General features: G+C 37.2%; 2 protein-coding genes across 3 annotated transcripts; one reads left to right on the top strand and one right to left on the bottom strand.

Moving 5' to 3' along the window:
• Nucleotides 1-1,192: 1,192 nt before the first annotated feature.
• Nucleotides 1,193-4,738, top strand: LOC114257646 (protein IQ-DOMAIN 6). Its single transcript, XM_028197428.2, is given in 6 exon segments — nucleotides 1,193-1,522; nucleotides 1,609-1,860; nucleotides 3,024-3,251; nucleotides 3,608-3,721; nucleotides 3,796-4,371; nucleotides 4,374-4,738. Coding segments are annotated over 6 exon segments (1,260 nt in total). The 5' UTR covers nucleotides 1,193-1,456; the 3' UTR covers nucleotides 4,398-4,738.
• Nucleotides 4,739-4,809: 71 nt separating this feature from the next.
• On the bottom strand, nucleotides 4,810-15,918 carry LOC114257645 (cytochrome P450 711A1). Of its 2 annotated transcripts, none has more exons than XM_028197426.2 (5): nucleotides 15,466-15,918; nucleotides 7,314-7,466; nucleotides 6,312-7,101; nucleotides 6,113-6,208; nucleotides 4,810-5,243 (listed from the first exon to the last, which is right to left on the bottom strand). In XM_028197426.2, exons 1-5 carry the CDS (start codon nucleotides 15,720-15,722, stop codon nucleotides 4,914-4,916), a joined length of 1,626 nt encoding a protein of 541 aa, XP_028053227.2. In that variant the 5' UTR covers nucleotides 15,723-15,918; the 3' UTR covers nucleotides 4,810-4,913. The 2 variants fall into 2 exon arrangements, with proteins under 2 accessions (XP_028053227.2, XP_028053228.2); XM_028197427.2 differs by lacking the exon at nucleotides 15,466-15,918 and adding an exon at nucleotides 7,978-8,363.
• Nucleotides 15,919-16,367: the final 449 nt, after the last annotated feature.

Genomic DNA, 16,367 nt, shown 5'->3' with positions numbered 1-16,367 from the left:
TAATCAGTACTTGTTGTGGGTTCAATACTTCCCTGCTGTGGGAGTCCTGACTTAAGCGAAACTTGTTTTGGGAGATCAGAACAAGTTCCCAAGTTATAGTTTCTTCGCTCGGAACGGCTAATAAAGGGCGCTGCCTTGGCAGCCTTGGACCTGCCAGAAAATAGGGAGGATTTTCTTGTAACCATAACAAAAAAAAAAAAAAAAGTTCTTAAAGGCATTAACGAAATTCTTTTAAAAATTTAGGGGTTGTTTGGAGTGTCATAAATAAGTGTACTTTTTATCTTTTTGGACTAAAAAATTAAGGAAAAAAATATGGATGTTTAGGTTAATTTTTTGACTTTTTTATGAAAAAATGTGTATTAAAAAATTATATAAATTAGTGTGTAGGGAAAAATTAAAATTGAGAGTTATGCAGTCGTAATTTTTGACTTTTGATAAATAGTGATAACTTTTTAACTTTTTAAATAATTTTTTACCTTTTTTTCAACTTATCAAAAACTTGACTTTAATAAGAGCATCTCCAACGGTAAATCAGATTTTTCACCAAATTTGAGTAAAAAATAACCCATTTTACCAAATTTGATACCACTCGCTCCAACGGTGCACTTTCATCAAATTTGTGCCGGGAACAATCGGTTGGTCGACCGGCCGATCGACCGGTTGGTCGACCGGTTAAGCGAAATTTTTTTTTTTTTTGAACTTTTTGAATCTTTTAGTGGTCGACCGGCTGGTCGACCGGTTAGGCAAAAATTTTTTTTTTTTTTTTTTTTTTACTGTTTGAACATTTTCTTCGAACCGTTTGAATCTTTAGGCGGTCAACCGGTTGGTCTCTCTCAATGGTTAGGAACAGTGATTTGGTAAAATGCTTCGCCTGTTCTCATTTTGGTAAAAGATTTGCTGAATTCTGGATTTGATATCGATTTGGTGAAACCGTTGAAGATCAAAAAGTGACTTTTTCATTAAATTTTGAATTTAATACCAATTTTGATGAACCGTTGGAGATGATATAATGGAGACACTCCATGTCCAACACATTGCTCAATAGTCAATGTCCCGATTCTTTTTCCCATACAATATTGTCTTTTATAGTTTTGACAGAGTTATGAGGAGGTGCTATTCAATGTTATTTTCCAAAACCGAAGGGCATTTACTCACGCGGTCCTCAAAAAAGGGAATCCAAAGCAAAGCGGGAACAACAGGCCCTCGTGTCCGTTAATTTTTGAATTTCAAATATGGAACAGCTCAACCCACTCTCTCTCTACAGTTCCAGAGCTCATCCATCGCTAACCATTTCAGCTCCCATTACTGTCTCTCACCAACACTTGTTCAAGATCTCTCTCTATTTGTCTCTGAAAACATTTAGTTTCAGCTCTGTACGGCTCTATTTATTGAAAAGAAGAGTTTTTTTAGCTGAGAATCTCAAGTTTCAATCTTCTCAATCAATAACTAATCATTGATGGGTGGTTCAGGAAAGTGGGTCAAATCATTAATTGGTCTCAAGAAACCCACAAAAGACGACCAAGTAAGTAAACCTAAAAATTTCCACTCTGAATCTACAGATTTTGCTTTCTCATCTCATCTCTGTTGTAATTAATTTTCTTTCTCTAGGAGAAATGGGGATGTAAGAGCAAGAAATGGAAGCTGTGGAGGAGTTCATCAGGGGATCTTGGGTCCAAATTGACGGGTTTGAAAGGGAATCATAGGGGTGTTGCATCAGAGGGCTCTGATTCTTCGTTGGTCGCTACTGATGCTTTTACATCTGCTGTAGCTACTGTCGTCCGAGCTCTGCCTAAAGATTTCAGGGTTGTGAGGCAAGAATGGGCTGCAATCAGGATCCAAACTGCATTCCGTGGATTCTTGGTAATTGTGTTTCTCTTTTCTTCTCTTTTTCTTGTCTGTTTGGTTGTTGAGAAAATGTGAGTAAAAAAGAAAAACTTTTTTTTTTTATTTTTTTTATTTTAAATTGATGCATGGTTTCGTAGCTTTGATAAGCCATTAGCTTCTGCCGCAAAATTTTTGAGATTGATGGATCTTATTCTCTCCGTTTAGTTCAGTTCCTACAATAATGGATTCGTGTATTTTTGGCATATGCAATAGTAAAAAATTTGTTCATGCTGCGGAACTCTCTATTTTAGTAATTTTTAAATTTTTTGGTCAAAATATAAGTTAAAAAAATTAGCCTATGTTTGGGAAGTGGGTTCTGTAGCTTTTTTGGTTAAAATAGTCATAAAAAATAAAATAGACTTTTTAGCCCAATAAGACAAAAGATCACATCTAATTCATAATTATTATATTTTTTTTTTTCACAAAATAACCAAAAAAGTCAAAAAAATTAAAAGTCCTTCTCAAATCAGGCTTTTTAGCCCCAGGTTAAAATAGTAAAAAAAAATCGAAAAACTAAAAAGTTAATAGAATGATTTTTTGATTTTTTTATAAAAGAATGTGTAAAAAATAGAAAGAAAAATGAATCTTTTAAATTGTCAAACGAGGCAAAGCTGCCCCTTTAGAGAGAATCAATAGAATGATTAAAACCCCAAAACTCCATCATTTCAAGAAGTAAAGAATGCTAGCTGTTCACTTTAAAAAAAAATAAAATCTTGGGTTACTAAACTGTGGTTAAGTGTCTCCGATCCTTTCTCTCTTTTTCCAGTCAAATTTAAGTAAAAACTTGGTTAAAAGCTTTATCTAGTATAGAACACTCCAATCTTTACTCTCTTTTTTTAATAAATTCTTTTTGGAAGTTTTCAAACTTATCGTAAAACCTGTTTCAATCATTTTTGATGAAAGAAATTCATCTCCAATCTTTACTTGAGAAACAACATTAATTTTCTGTTACATGTGTCAATCAGTGGATGAAGAATAGTTTTAGCATTTTCAAAAAATTCCCAGTTTTGGTTTGAATTTTGATGCAACATGAGCTCACCTAGGCAGGGAATATGTGGAATAGTAGTTGTCGTTTGTGCAATCCAAATGATGTTCTGGGAATATTGTATTAGTCAGTGTCTGCCATTACAAAAATGTAGGCAAGACGAGCTTTAAGGGCCTTGAAAGGAGTGGTGAGGCTACAAGCCTTGGTTCGGGGTCATCAGGTGAGGAAGCAGGCTGCTGTGACTCTGAAATGTATGCAGGCTCTTGTTCGAGTGCAAGCCAGAGTTAGAGCTCGTCGTGTGCGCATGTCTATAGAGGGGCAGGCTGTGCAGAACATGCTAAATGAACATCGCAGCAAAGCTGATCTCTTGAAACAAGCCGAGGTATGATACCTACCTGACCCTGGAAATTTTTTATTTTTTGTTCGAGATTCTGTCATACTTTGTTTGGATCTTGGGTTTTTGAGGGAAAGGAAAAAGAAAAGAAAAAAAAAAATTAGTGAAAGAAAAATTCTTTTCTTTTGTTGGGCTAAGAAAATGTGAACAAAATGAATAGATATTTGTCCCCCAAAAAAATAATTTTTTTTGTTTGATATATGTAAGTATTTTCATTTTCCTCACCAAATTCAAGATTCAAATGTAGCGTTAGAGGTAACTTCCTTGTTTTGGCGCCATGAATATTCTTTTTCTCATCATGAAATTAAGAATTTTTTTGGAATTTCCATCTCGGAAATTTTCAGGAAGGGTGGTGTGACAGTGCAGGGACACTAGAAGCGATTAAAACAAAGCTACAAATGAGGCAAGAAGGGGCCTTTAAGAGAGAAAGAGCACTTGCGTACTATCTTGCTCAAAAGGTACCAAGATAATTTACTTTAACCTCTTCTCTGCCTTCGCTATAATAACATGACTAAGTTCTTCATTTTTGCAGCAATGGAAATCAACCCAGAATTCAGATTCGCGAACAAATGTCTCGGTGTCCTCTTTCAAAAGCCACGAGTTTGATAAGAATAGCTGGGGTTGGAGTTGGTTAGAACGTTGGATGTCTGCGAAGCCATGGGAAAATAGATTGATGGAAAAAGTTCACACTGATCCCTCAGAGATAACTCCACCTTCTAAAAGTGGTGCTAATTCACTAGCTCATTCTAGTCGTTTAAAATCTTCTGAACCGTGCTCGGTAAAAGTCAGAAGAAACAATGTTACCACAAGGATTTCAGCGAAACCTCCCTTGGTTGGGCAAGTTACACGCTCATCTTCAAGCCCAAGTTCTGAATTTCGATATGATGGGAGCTCAGCTTCATCTTCAATTTGCACGTCTACAACTCCTGTTTCTGGAAACACTGTCATGGCTTCAGATAGAACAGAAGAAAGGAATAACAATAGGCCGAGCTATATGAACGTCACTGAATCGACTAAGGCTAAGCAGAGAAATTTATCTTACAGAGTTCAAATGCAGTCCATGGATGGGTTTCAGTTTCTCAAGAAGTCATCAGAACTTTGTAAAGAGGACTGAAAAAGCAGTGCTGGTTCTGATCCTTCTGTCAATATGTCCAGGCCGCTCTGCCTGCCCACTGGAATGGAAAAAAGCCGATGAGACTAGGGAAGGAGAGATAATTGTTTCGATGACTAACGTGAATTGGTTCTTTGGTGTTGCAAAGCTCAACAGCTTCGTGTTCTTTTTATAGCTCAGGAAGTATGTTGCTTCAAAGCAACTGTACTATGAGCTAATTGGTACTGAAAACTTTGATGAGGTGCAATTTGAGGCCTCTTTCATTCTGTAAAGTAGTGAGTTTGGTTGTGAAATTTAACCGTTGCCTTTTTGTATTAGTATTTCATTTCCAAACATTTATCTTGAAAACTCAGTTGGCATGCTACTTGACTCCCTCAACCTATAATATTTTCAAAATTCAGAAAATCACATCTTAGTATGACGTATTTCAATAAATGATCAAATTGGGATGATTTATTGAGGTCACCAAACCAAGAAAAACATTGAAACCATCGAGATTATACATGCCAAGAACAATACCCTGCCAAGCTTAACAATGTCTATGCTCTTTTGATGGCTCTAAGCCAAACACCATGCTTGAAGTTGAGAATTATGCCATACTCTAGTTCCAGAGGTTTTTCCATGTTGGGGGAATGGTGAAACACATATTTACGGTACAGATGAATCAGTGAGAGTTTTATTTCATACAAAGAAAATTTTTGGCCAATGCATGCTCGAGGTCCAATTCCAAAAGGTATGTGTGCATAAGGGTGCCTTTGTTTCTCTTCTTCACAATTCGGATCAAATCTCTCTGGCTTGAACTTTTCTGGTTCCGGAAAATTTTTAGGGTCTTTAGCTAGAACTCCAGGTGCCAACCAAATCCATGTGCCCTGCTCATTCATAGAAAAAATTAACAGATGAGATGCCTATATTCTAAGGGGGGCAGCTTGTGGACTGGACGGTGTTGTTGAGCCCGTGAGGCTCATCACGGGTTCTATTTCGATGACTAGAACTGTTCAATGTGTAAAACTCGTCGAGTACTTTATCCTTATAAAAAATCACGTTAATCGAATATCGATAGCTACTTGATTGGATCGGATTTTTGTCCACTATTTATTTTGAAAATTATATTTACCGTTGATAGAAATCTGATACAATCAAATAGGTATTGATATCCGATCAATGTGATTTTTTACAGGAATAAAATAATCGACGAATTTTATACATTGATGGTTCAGATCATCGAAACAGGACCCGTGATGGGCCTCCACGGGCCCAACAGCACGATCTAGTCCAATCACGGACTAGAGAGAGGCCTAGCCCATTCTAATGCATTCATAAACATGCCTGACTACATAAGCTTGTTGTATGATATTATGATTAGGAGCTGACTTCTTGCCAGTTAAAACTAAAGGATTGTTTGGGATGTTCTAAATAAGTGTACTTTTTGACTTTTTATGAAATATGGGTTGGGTTTGAAGTGATGTGGTAGAGAAGTGATGTAACCTAAATAAGAAGATGTGACTTAAATAAGATAGTGACTTTTTGACTTTTATTAAAGATGTCAAACTTGGCCTAAATGGCCAATACAGTTTCTATTAAACTGAATTAGACATCCAATTCAACTGGAGAGAAGTCTATATTTAATAGGAGTCGAGTTCTTGCCAGTTAAATAAGACATTCAGTCTAGTTTTTGTTAGACTGGACTTCCAGTTTAACTAGAGAGAAGCCTATCCCTTACGCTGATTATATGTAATACCTTTGGCAAATGGTAACCTCCTATCTCCACTTCCTTTGATGTTTCTCTTGCTATTAATGGGGAAACTGTATAGAACCTCATTGCCTCTTTGACCACCTGCAACCAAACAATCAAAACAAGCATGAGACAAAGTAATCTTTTTGGATAAGTACTTTCACACTTACAAGCCTCAAATCAGACAAATTGATCTTAGACTTGCCTGGTCAAGATAGGGAAATTTGTGTTGAAGATCATTAGCAGTTGGCATCTGATCATGGGGACCGAAGCTGTCAATCTCTTTAAGCAACTTCTTCTCAACTTCTGGATGCCCGGCAACTAGATATACAGTGGAAGACAATGTAAAGGAAGTTGTGGCTGATCCGGCAAGCAGATGCTCATAAGTAACTGCACTGATGTCGTCCGGGGTGAAAACATTCTTTGACAATTTCCCTGTCTCCCTTGCACTCAATATAAGCGACAAGAAGTCCTTTGAGCCTCGGTCCTTGTCTTCCATCCTCTTCACAACAATCTCATCAAGGCGGCTGCTCAAATCCCGATTTGTCCTTTCAACTTTCCAGTCCATGGTGCCCGGTATTCTTTTCAGAATGAGGCGAAATGGTTCTTGGAGTATGGGGACAAGAAGGCCTAATATGATTGAAAAGGAGCCTGAAAGGTCCATCTTGAGCATTGTTGTGGAGTAGATGTGTTGATTGATGAAGTTGCGGACTCCCTCATTGCTATTACCCTGATGACCTAAATCATTCATAGAGTCATCACTTGTTGACCGTGGCTTAGAGAGGCCAAAGTCAACACCAAATGCCACTTGTCCGATCACATCCGTGGCCAACTTGAGGGAGAGGTCAGAGAAAATGATGTCCTCTTCTTTGTTGAAATGGAGGTTTTGAGTAGCGGATTCGACGAATGCTTGCATAGTCGGCACCAACTTGGCTAGGTGGGATGGCTGGTAGACTGATAATATGGTGTTTCGCATGGTAGACCATCTTGCATCCCTATAGATAAATCAGTCGCACATCAAACTTTGTTCATGTGCCAAGTATTGTTGCATTGTGTGATCTAATTTAATCATTACGAATCAATTTGGAATAGTACTACCTTAAGCCACATCATTCTGTATAAATTTGGGATTTTTTTTTGAAGCCTAGGCACGCCTTTAACAACTATGATAGATAGACATAGTGTATGTGTTTGTGATGATATACACCTGGTGAAGAAGAGACCCTTTTGATGAAGAGGGGAAGCTGAGATAGGAGAGGGAATGCTTCTGTTGGGAATGTCTTTGAATTTCTTAATTCCAACTTCTCTACACAACTCAGGATCTGCTACTATTACCAGTGGTTGTCTTCCCATATGAAACCTGCACCCCCACAAAAACCATAGAAATATTATTCCAAAGTTCACAACAAAAATTGAAAATAATTTATTCGTTATTATCATAAACATTTTTTAGAAAATTGAGATAAAAAAACCAATTTCAGAAACATCAGAAATATATATATATATATATATATTTTCCAATTAATGACAACATCATATGCTTAATATGTTCTTACAAAACAAATTTACTAAAACTACACCAAACAAACCAATATAGCCTCTCTCTCTTTCTCATAAGACTACTTAAGACTAATCTTAGCACTAAGGCATGCGTGATAATGTATGCATGCTTGAAATGATTTCCCATTTTTTGTTTACTCATCTTGAAAATCTTGATTCCATGTTATCTTTCTTGCTAAATGATTTCTGTGATTTTGGTTTTGATTGTCCTCTGAAAAACTTGGAAAAATTTAATAAACACTTGGGAAGATATAATGAATCAATCCAGCAAATATGTATATTGCTATATAATAGTAGTAAGAAAATCTAACCTGAAAATAGGACCATATTGTTTGGAAAGGACTGAGAACAACCCAGGACCATATTTAGCCAGCAAGGGAAGGTTTCCTACCAATGGCATCGCCACTGGGCCAGGTACCCTCCTAACCCCCCAATAGGGTGCATAGAAGTACCCCAAAACTCCAACCAATAAGCCTAACACGGAACATGCAAGTGATACCATAGGGGTCCTAACTAAGGTCACACCTACCTCTATCAATCCTTGGAGGGTCTCATTCACCAAATCCATGAGAGAGAGAGAGAGAGAGAGAGAGAGAGAGAGAGAGTTTTCAGGGTCTTCTGTATTCACATGGGACGGAATATAGGAGGAAAATGAGACATCTTGTGGTGTAGTTGGTCTTTGTGTTGTGGGTAATTCAATGATGATACAAGGCAAAATGGGGGGGCCCTTTTTTATGTTGATTTTTACTCATCAATTGTGAAACCAAATCCTCTTGGAGAAAGAGAAGAAAAAAAAAAAGAAGGAAAAAAAAAAAAAAAAGACGAAAGCATTTGAGCAAGGAAATGAAAATGATTTGACATTCTTTTTTGTCATAGTGCAATCTGTAAGAGCATCCACAGTAGAGCTGCTATAAAAAGAGTGTTAGTGTCAATTATTAAGTTTTAGCAAGGTTTGTTGTTTGGTGCTGCAGTCGATCTGTTAAGGCGTGTGTTAGTGGTGTGTGTTAATATATTTGTTATCTGCAGCGATCGTTTAGCCAGCGAAGGAGGGTGTTTGTCTGGTCTTACCAGTTGACCGGCCGGACGTCCGGCCGGTTGACAAGTCAACGGCAACTTTTTTTTTTTTTTTTTACTTGTTGGGATTTTTTTTGGACTTGAAATTTAATTTTGGGCTTGAAATTTTTGATTAAACCAAATTATTTATTTATTTTATTTATTATATACACACACACACATATATATATATATATATATATTTAACACACACCTTAACACACTCCTTAACATATCCATTGCACCACCAGTCACTCTCTAAAATTAACAAACTCTTAATACATCTTAACAAATATTTTTAGGCCCCACTTTTATTATTTTTTGTCATATAAAACAGACCTTAATACATTTTTTTAGCCATTCCATCGTGGATGCCCTAACTTAGCTGTGTTACAAATAAAGCTCTCCCCATCTTGTCAAAAGATGCAGGTCTGTTTGTGGTCATTTAAGGCTAAGTTTGGGAAGACTAAATAAGTGCACTTTTTGAATTTTTATGAAATATGGGTTGGATTTGGGTTGGGTTTGAAGTGATGTGTTAGAGATGTGATGTGACTTAAACAAGATAGTGACTTTTTGACTTTTTGAATTTTTTGAAAGATGCCAAACTTGACCTTAGTGTATTAAGGTTGGTTTGAAATTGGGGTTTACTCAAAAATCCAAACTTTCTAACACAAAATTATGTTGGAACAATCTTCTGTGTAAATAAAATAACTAGAAATAAACTCAAACAAAATAAATAAATAACATACCGGATTTATTTTGTCGAACCAAATAAAATTACAAGACCAAGTCGAGTGTGTGACACTCTGTCCTTAAGACAGATTCGCCCCGCTATGGTACTTACGGATGAGTGGCGTCTATCTCCCAAGATACAATGATCTTCACAAATTGTAGTAGTACTCCAAACAATTTGTTCGGTAAACCAAACCTGTGTTCTAACTCTCTGAATTTTGTTCTAAAACTAAAATGAAGAATAATGCACAAATAAAATCTGGACAGCAATTTAGACAATCTACAGACTGATTTTTCCGACCAAAAATACTGCTGGAATGATGGTATTTATAGGCACAAAATTCTGTCCCAACAGGTGTGTAAACTGCCAAACAGATATGAAACTGTTATAGGACAGATACAAATTGGGAACTGGACAGATCTGCTACTGTGCAGATTTCAATTTTCCGAAGAATTTTTTTCCTGGATGTTTTTTATTTTTCCCCCACATCTGCTGGAACAAGTCTAGTATTAATAGACCCGAACAGGTACATAAAAAGGTGAACAGATTATATTTGAAATGAACAGATGTCATTCAAATTTCAAACAATTTGCAACTGTTTCAATATATTTCAAGCCGTTGTACAGGAACAGTTATACATCTTTCAAACAATTTGAAGAAGTAGTCAAAGGAGACTAAATTCTAAAGTGTTGAAATATAAATATTATTAAACTATTAGACTAGATAATCAAAATAAAGCCAATAGTATAATAGATTTAATAAAACCTGTTTGGAATATAAATATTAATCTATTTGACAAACTTTAGGAAACTACTTTAGGAATCCAAAAATTTGAATTTAGATTTAAATTAAATTCCCACACTAATTTCTTATTGAAAAAATTCAAAAGAATTTTATTAAGAAATTAATGTTAAACTTGAAAACGATGTCAACTTCCCATTCACTCATAAATGGTTTTGACATTCCGTATTCACCGTGTGACTTGCCACGCGGCAAGGAAGACTTCACCTCGTCGAACCCACCCCAAACGTTGTTTGGGGTCCACCCAAATTGGGTTAAAAAATATGCCTATATAAAACCATTTTTTCCAACAAATTATATTTTTGTTTGATTCCCAATTCATGAAAGGATAATACCTATCTAGCGAAATGGCCGAAGCAACTGTAAGTGTTTTGCAAGAATATAAAGCAGAGAGCCAGACAACCATTATGCCTCTACAAGCTGATTGTAGAGGCGTGTACATGAATATGGAATAGTTTCTTTTCCGTTGGTGATAGAATCGGAGAGATAGATATTAGATGCTATTGGGGCTTAGTGGGCTCACATTGGTGGTTTGAATGGTTTAAGTTATAAGACTCGCTTGAGCATCCTGTAAAAAAATCTAATTGATAAAACATTGATAATCATATGGTTACATCATATTTATTTTATAAAAATAAACAATTATAATTTTAAGAATAGATTATTCATTTAAAAAAAAAATATAAATATAATCCAAACAATGTGGTTATTGATTTTTAATCAATTTAATTTTTTGCGCAACAGTATCTCTCGAGTAGAATGACAAAATCAATGACGACATTGAGGCACTAGGCAGGTGTCACGGACTTAGACTTCGCAAGCCTACCGTGCGGCCTTAGATGCCTCTCAACCCTCTTGGTTGCACCTAAGTCAGTCTTACCCACTCAACCACACTAACACACACAGTTTAGATGGAAGAATGCCTTTACTATACAAGTTAACTTTACAAGTATAGTCGTGTACAAAGCTTACAAGGCTCTCACACTCACACTCACACTCACAAGTGTTTCACTCTTAGAGCTCTCTTGGATCTCTAGGTCTCTAGGTGCCTAGCAAATGAGACCCCTCACCCTTATATAGTCATCCCCCTCCTCAATGGACGGCTAGGATCATTTTGATCCAAGGGCTACAAACTCTCATCTAGAACACTTCATAGAACTATCTAGGACAACTACCCCTTCTACTACAATCTAGAACTCTCTTACACTAGTGTAGTACATGGTAGGCTTCTCCAGGATAATCTTGGATGTTCCAGACCCATCCAGACTCCTGTGGACACTCCAAGGCTCTTCCACATTCCGGAATCTTCCAGGCCACTCCGGACCCTTCTACCACGTTCTAGAGTCTTCCAGCATACTCTAGGTTGGTCTCCCTCATTCCGGAACCTTCCAGCGCTTTCAGCATATTGCCCACGTTGCTCCTTGTGTCACATATATTGTCGGGGCGTGACACTCTCCCCCCCAATCCCGTGACGCCCTCGTCACGTAGAAGCATACCGAGCCACCACGTCTCGATACGATCTGTGTTCGCTGCTGCTGGTGCTTGCCTCCTCTTTGCCCTTGCCATGCGGCCCACTCTGCTGCATCCCTACAAGTGCCTTCCTCTTCGGGCAGTCCTTCACCATGTGCGGTCCGTTGCACAGGAAACACTCGACCCACCCTTTCCTCTTCAAGCCCAGCCTCTTAACCTCATCAGTGTACTCAAACCTTAGAGTGGCACCTCTCTTCTCCTGCGCATGTGAAGTTTCCCCTTAGCCTTCACCTCCGCGCACCGCCCATCCTTCTTTTAGATGTGCATCTCCTCACTCTTCTGGGATATCGACCCAAGAAGTTGGATGCTCCCCAGTTGGGCCACCTTCTCTGAAGGGTCTTCACTCTCGGAGTCCCTCGCCTCCTTCTATCTCTTCCTTTCCATGGCACTCAGCTGTTTCTTCTTCTTCGGGCAGTTTCTCACCATGTGCGGTCCGTTGCACAAGAAACACTCAAGCTGCCCCCTCTTCCTTGGAGATCCGGTGCGTTGCCCCTTCCCTCGGCATTCCCGTCTCTTCCGGGTCTCGCCCTTATTGTGCTCATCCTCGGTGGTCTGAGGAGACTGCCTCCCACCTTTGGCACGGCTTTCTCGGGCATCCCTCGCACCCTCATAGCTCTTAGGTTCTGGCGCACGAACCTTCCTCCTGACTTGAGCCAAATTCCCTCCATTGCCAGCGACGATGGCCTTCTTGCATAACTCCAACTCTAACTCCAAGCTAGCTACTCTTGCTTCCAGGGCCTTCTGCTGGGTTGGACTGTCTCTAGCTACCTCAAAGCGAGACGAATTCACCCTTCCCTCGAAGGAGTCCACCTTCTCCTCCAGCTCCTCCACCCTAGCAACCAAACTAGCAAAGTAGGAGAAAAAGTCACTGATACGAGATGTGGGCTTACCAGGGCCAACTAGCGCATCCTCAAGCCTAGTGAACCGCTCTTCCATACTCTCTATCATCCCCTCGAGTCGTGCCTCCAATGCCGACATCGACTCCTTCGTTGAGAGCTTCCTCACCCTGGGGACGTTCCCTTCGTCGCCAGACGTAGCCATGTACACCTTTGCTCTGATACCAACTGTCACGGACTTAGACTTTGCAAGCCTACCGTGCGGCCTTAGATGCCTCTCAACCCTCTTGGTTGCACCTATGTCAGCCTTACCCACTCAACCACACTAACACACACAGTTTAGGTGGAAGAATGCCACTCAACCACACTAACACACACAGTTTAGGTGGAAGAATGCCTTCACTATACAAGTTAACTTTACAAGTATAGTCGTGTGCAAAGCTTACAAGGCTCTCACACTCACACTCACAAGTGCTTTCCTCTTAGAGCTCTCTTGGATCTCCAGGTCTCTAGGTGCCTAGCAAATGAGACCCCTCACCCTTATATAGTCATCCCCCTCCTCAATGGACGGCTAGGATCATTTTGATCTAAGGGCTACAAACTCTCATCTAGAACACTCCATAGAACTATCTAAGACAACTACCCCTTCTACTACAATCTAGAACTCTCTTACACTAGTGTAGTACATGGTAGGCTTCTCCAAGATAATCTTGGATATTCCAGACCCATCCAGACTCCTGTGGACACTCCAAGGCTCTTCCACATTCCGAAATCTTCCAGGCCACTCCGGACCCTTCTACCACGTTCTAGAGTCTTCCAGCATACTCTAGGTTGGTCTCCCTCATTCCGGAACCTTCCAGCGCCTTCAGCATATTGCCCACGCTGCTCCTTGTGTCACATAAATTGTTGGGGCGTGACACAGGGCATTGCCCAAAAGTACTGGGAAAAAATTAAGAACAGAACAGTAGTCGTACTAGTGATTACATCACGCGAGCTCAGCCCAGCCATTGAATATGGGGGGGGGGGTAATCCCGATTTTCCCATTTTAAGTCTATTTGACCCTTGTTCATCTATTTCGGAAAGAAAATATTTGAAACCCCATGACCTCGATTGATTTGTGACTATTTATTATTATTTTTTTAATTTTTTTTCCTCTCTCTCACAAAATGTGAGGATCTTGAGCATAGCCGATTTCGGAATTTAGAAACGACCTATGCCTCATCAAGAGAAAAAAGATGATGAAAATAATAATAATAAAGCGTCATCATATTCGTATGATTTTCAATTTTTTGGGGTTAATTAAAAAAATTTTTGGTAGTCATTTTCATCAAACTAATTTCTAATTTTTTTAATTAAAAAAAAAAAAAGGAAAACTGAACATGAAGAAGAGAGAGAAACCTGAACCCGTGACTTTATAATGAAGTATACGGAGTATGTCCATTTGGAAAGTTAAGGTTTGGAATTTTTTAACTAAAATAGTCACAAAAAAACAAAATAGATTTTTTAGCTTAATAAGACAAAAGATTACATCTAACCTATAATTATTACATTATTTCTCTTACAAAAAGTCAAAAAAGCTAAAAAACTTTTTCCAAACGAAACTTTTTAGCCCTCGGTTAAAATAACCAAAAAAACCAACCCCACTTCCCAAACGAACCTGAGACACTACCATTCCTCATCTTTTGTTTCCTCTATTTTTTCATCAATCAATTGAGTTTTTCTAATATAGAAATGGTGAATTGATTAAATCGTAAATCATCATATATATTTTTCATTAAGTACTTGGGCATGCATAATTTCCTTAGGAAAAAAATAATTAATTAGACTAACTAGGGTTGTTTGACAATGGCTAAAGAGCACAAAAGATAAACTAAGCTAAATAAGTTAATAAAACAAAATGTCACATTCAAATCACAAAAGTCAAAAAAATCAAAACAACCAAACTTTTAATCCCTAACTAAAATAATTAAAAAATGAACAAGTCAACTAAAAAAAGCCAATTATCAAACCGCAACTCAGTGGTTCAGTTGGCCACATGTACGTCACTAAAAATTTAAGATTTCAGACAGACAATACCATTTTCTTTCCTAAACTACAAACTTCAATATATTAAAAAACAAAGGAAATCTATAATTATTATTATTATTATTATTATTGAACCAAAAAGGAAAGAAACATATGCAAGTTGGATTGACATTTTACTTCAAAAACAACTATCAGAACCGATGAGAAAGTAAGACAATGTTTGGTTAAAATAGAATGGGTAAATCGCACTTTTTTTGACTACTTTTTCACTTTAATTCTTAAAATTTATTTTTTCACGCTTTAGATCTTTATGTTTGAAATTCGTCTCAATTTATTTCTAAAATTAATTTTCGTTCAAAATTATACAGAAAATACCATAATAACTATCACATAATATAAAAAATATATTATTATATTTGAATTTAAGTTTACCTTAGAGATATAAGTTATATATAATAAAATATTTTCATATCACATGATTGTTAATGTGTTATTTTCTTTTTAATATTTAACAAAAATTAACTTTAGAAATAAACTAAGAAAAACTTAAAATATAAAGAGCCAAAAAATAAATTTTAGAGACAAAAGTACGAAAGCGAGCAAACATAAAAAGGGCTGACAAAGTGTCATTTATCCAAATAGAATTGAATGAAATGACCATTTTCTTAAACCAGTTGATGATTATTCTATTTATAATGCATTTTTCATTTTCTTTTTAGTGATTCAAACGTGAAAATTAACAATTTTCATAGAACAATCATTCATTAGATTTCATTCGAGTAAACTAAGCACTATCAAAGAGAGACAGCAATTAAGCTAACCTGAAAATAGGACCATAACGTCTGGCAAGGACTGAGAACACGTCCGGGCCATACTTGGCCAGCAAGGGCAGGTGCCCTACGAAGGGAACCGCCGGAGGCCCAGGTACCTTCCTAACACCCCAATAGGGACCATAGAAATACCCTACAACTCCTGCTAATAAAGCCAATATGGTGCATACAGATGATATCATTGAAACCCTTATCAAGGGCAGTCCTATCTCCATTGCCCTCTCAATAGTTTCACTCGCCATGTCCATCTAGAGAGAGAGAGAGAGAGAGATATGAAACTTGGTTCTTGATGTGGTATTGAAGAGTTTATGTGGAATATATAGGAAAGAGGATGAGCATAGCTAGGGAAGAACTGTTATCTATATATTATGAATTTTTGCTCTTAAAATTATTCTAAAAGTGATGTGAGATGTATTTAAAGTTGAAGAAACATAGGTCATGTACAGAATAATTGTAATCCGTAAATATATATTATAAATACAACAATGATTCATCTCACTAAAAATATCACCACTAATAACACTAATACATTAAAAAAGTAAAAAAAAAAAAAATACAATTCCAAGACTAAAACATCACATCATTAATGGCGGGACCCACTGCCACCTAATTAGTGGGAGCACTAATTAGTGCTCCCAAACATTTTTCATTATAAATATTATATAAATTTAAAATTGCAAAAATATATATTATAATCCGTAGATATATATTTTAAATATGAAATGAAGTATTGTGCGTTAAGCATCTCCTGAATGAATTGTTGGTCATTGTCTGTAATGTACTGAAGATTGGAAAATGGTGGCCCCCTTTATCCTATAAGTATATTTTTATATTTTATATTTTAGTGGGTGAAGAACAATATCTAGTGTTTTCTATAATTATATTTAGCTGGT

Source organism: Camellia sinensis, chromosome 13 (assembly GCF_055761805.1).
Source record: "Camellia sinensis isolate YWXY chromosome 13, ASM5576180v1, whole genome shotgun sequence".
Lineage (NCBI taxonomy): Eukaryota > Viridiplantae > Streptophyta > Magnoliopsida > Ericales > Theaceae > Camellia > Camellia sinensis.
The sequence above is the reverse complement of the archived record's forward strand: the minus strand, read 5'-3'. Positions and strand labels throughout refer to the sequence as shown.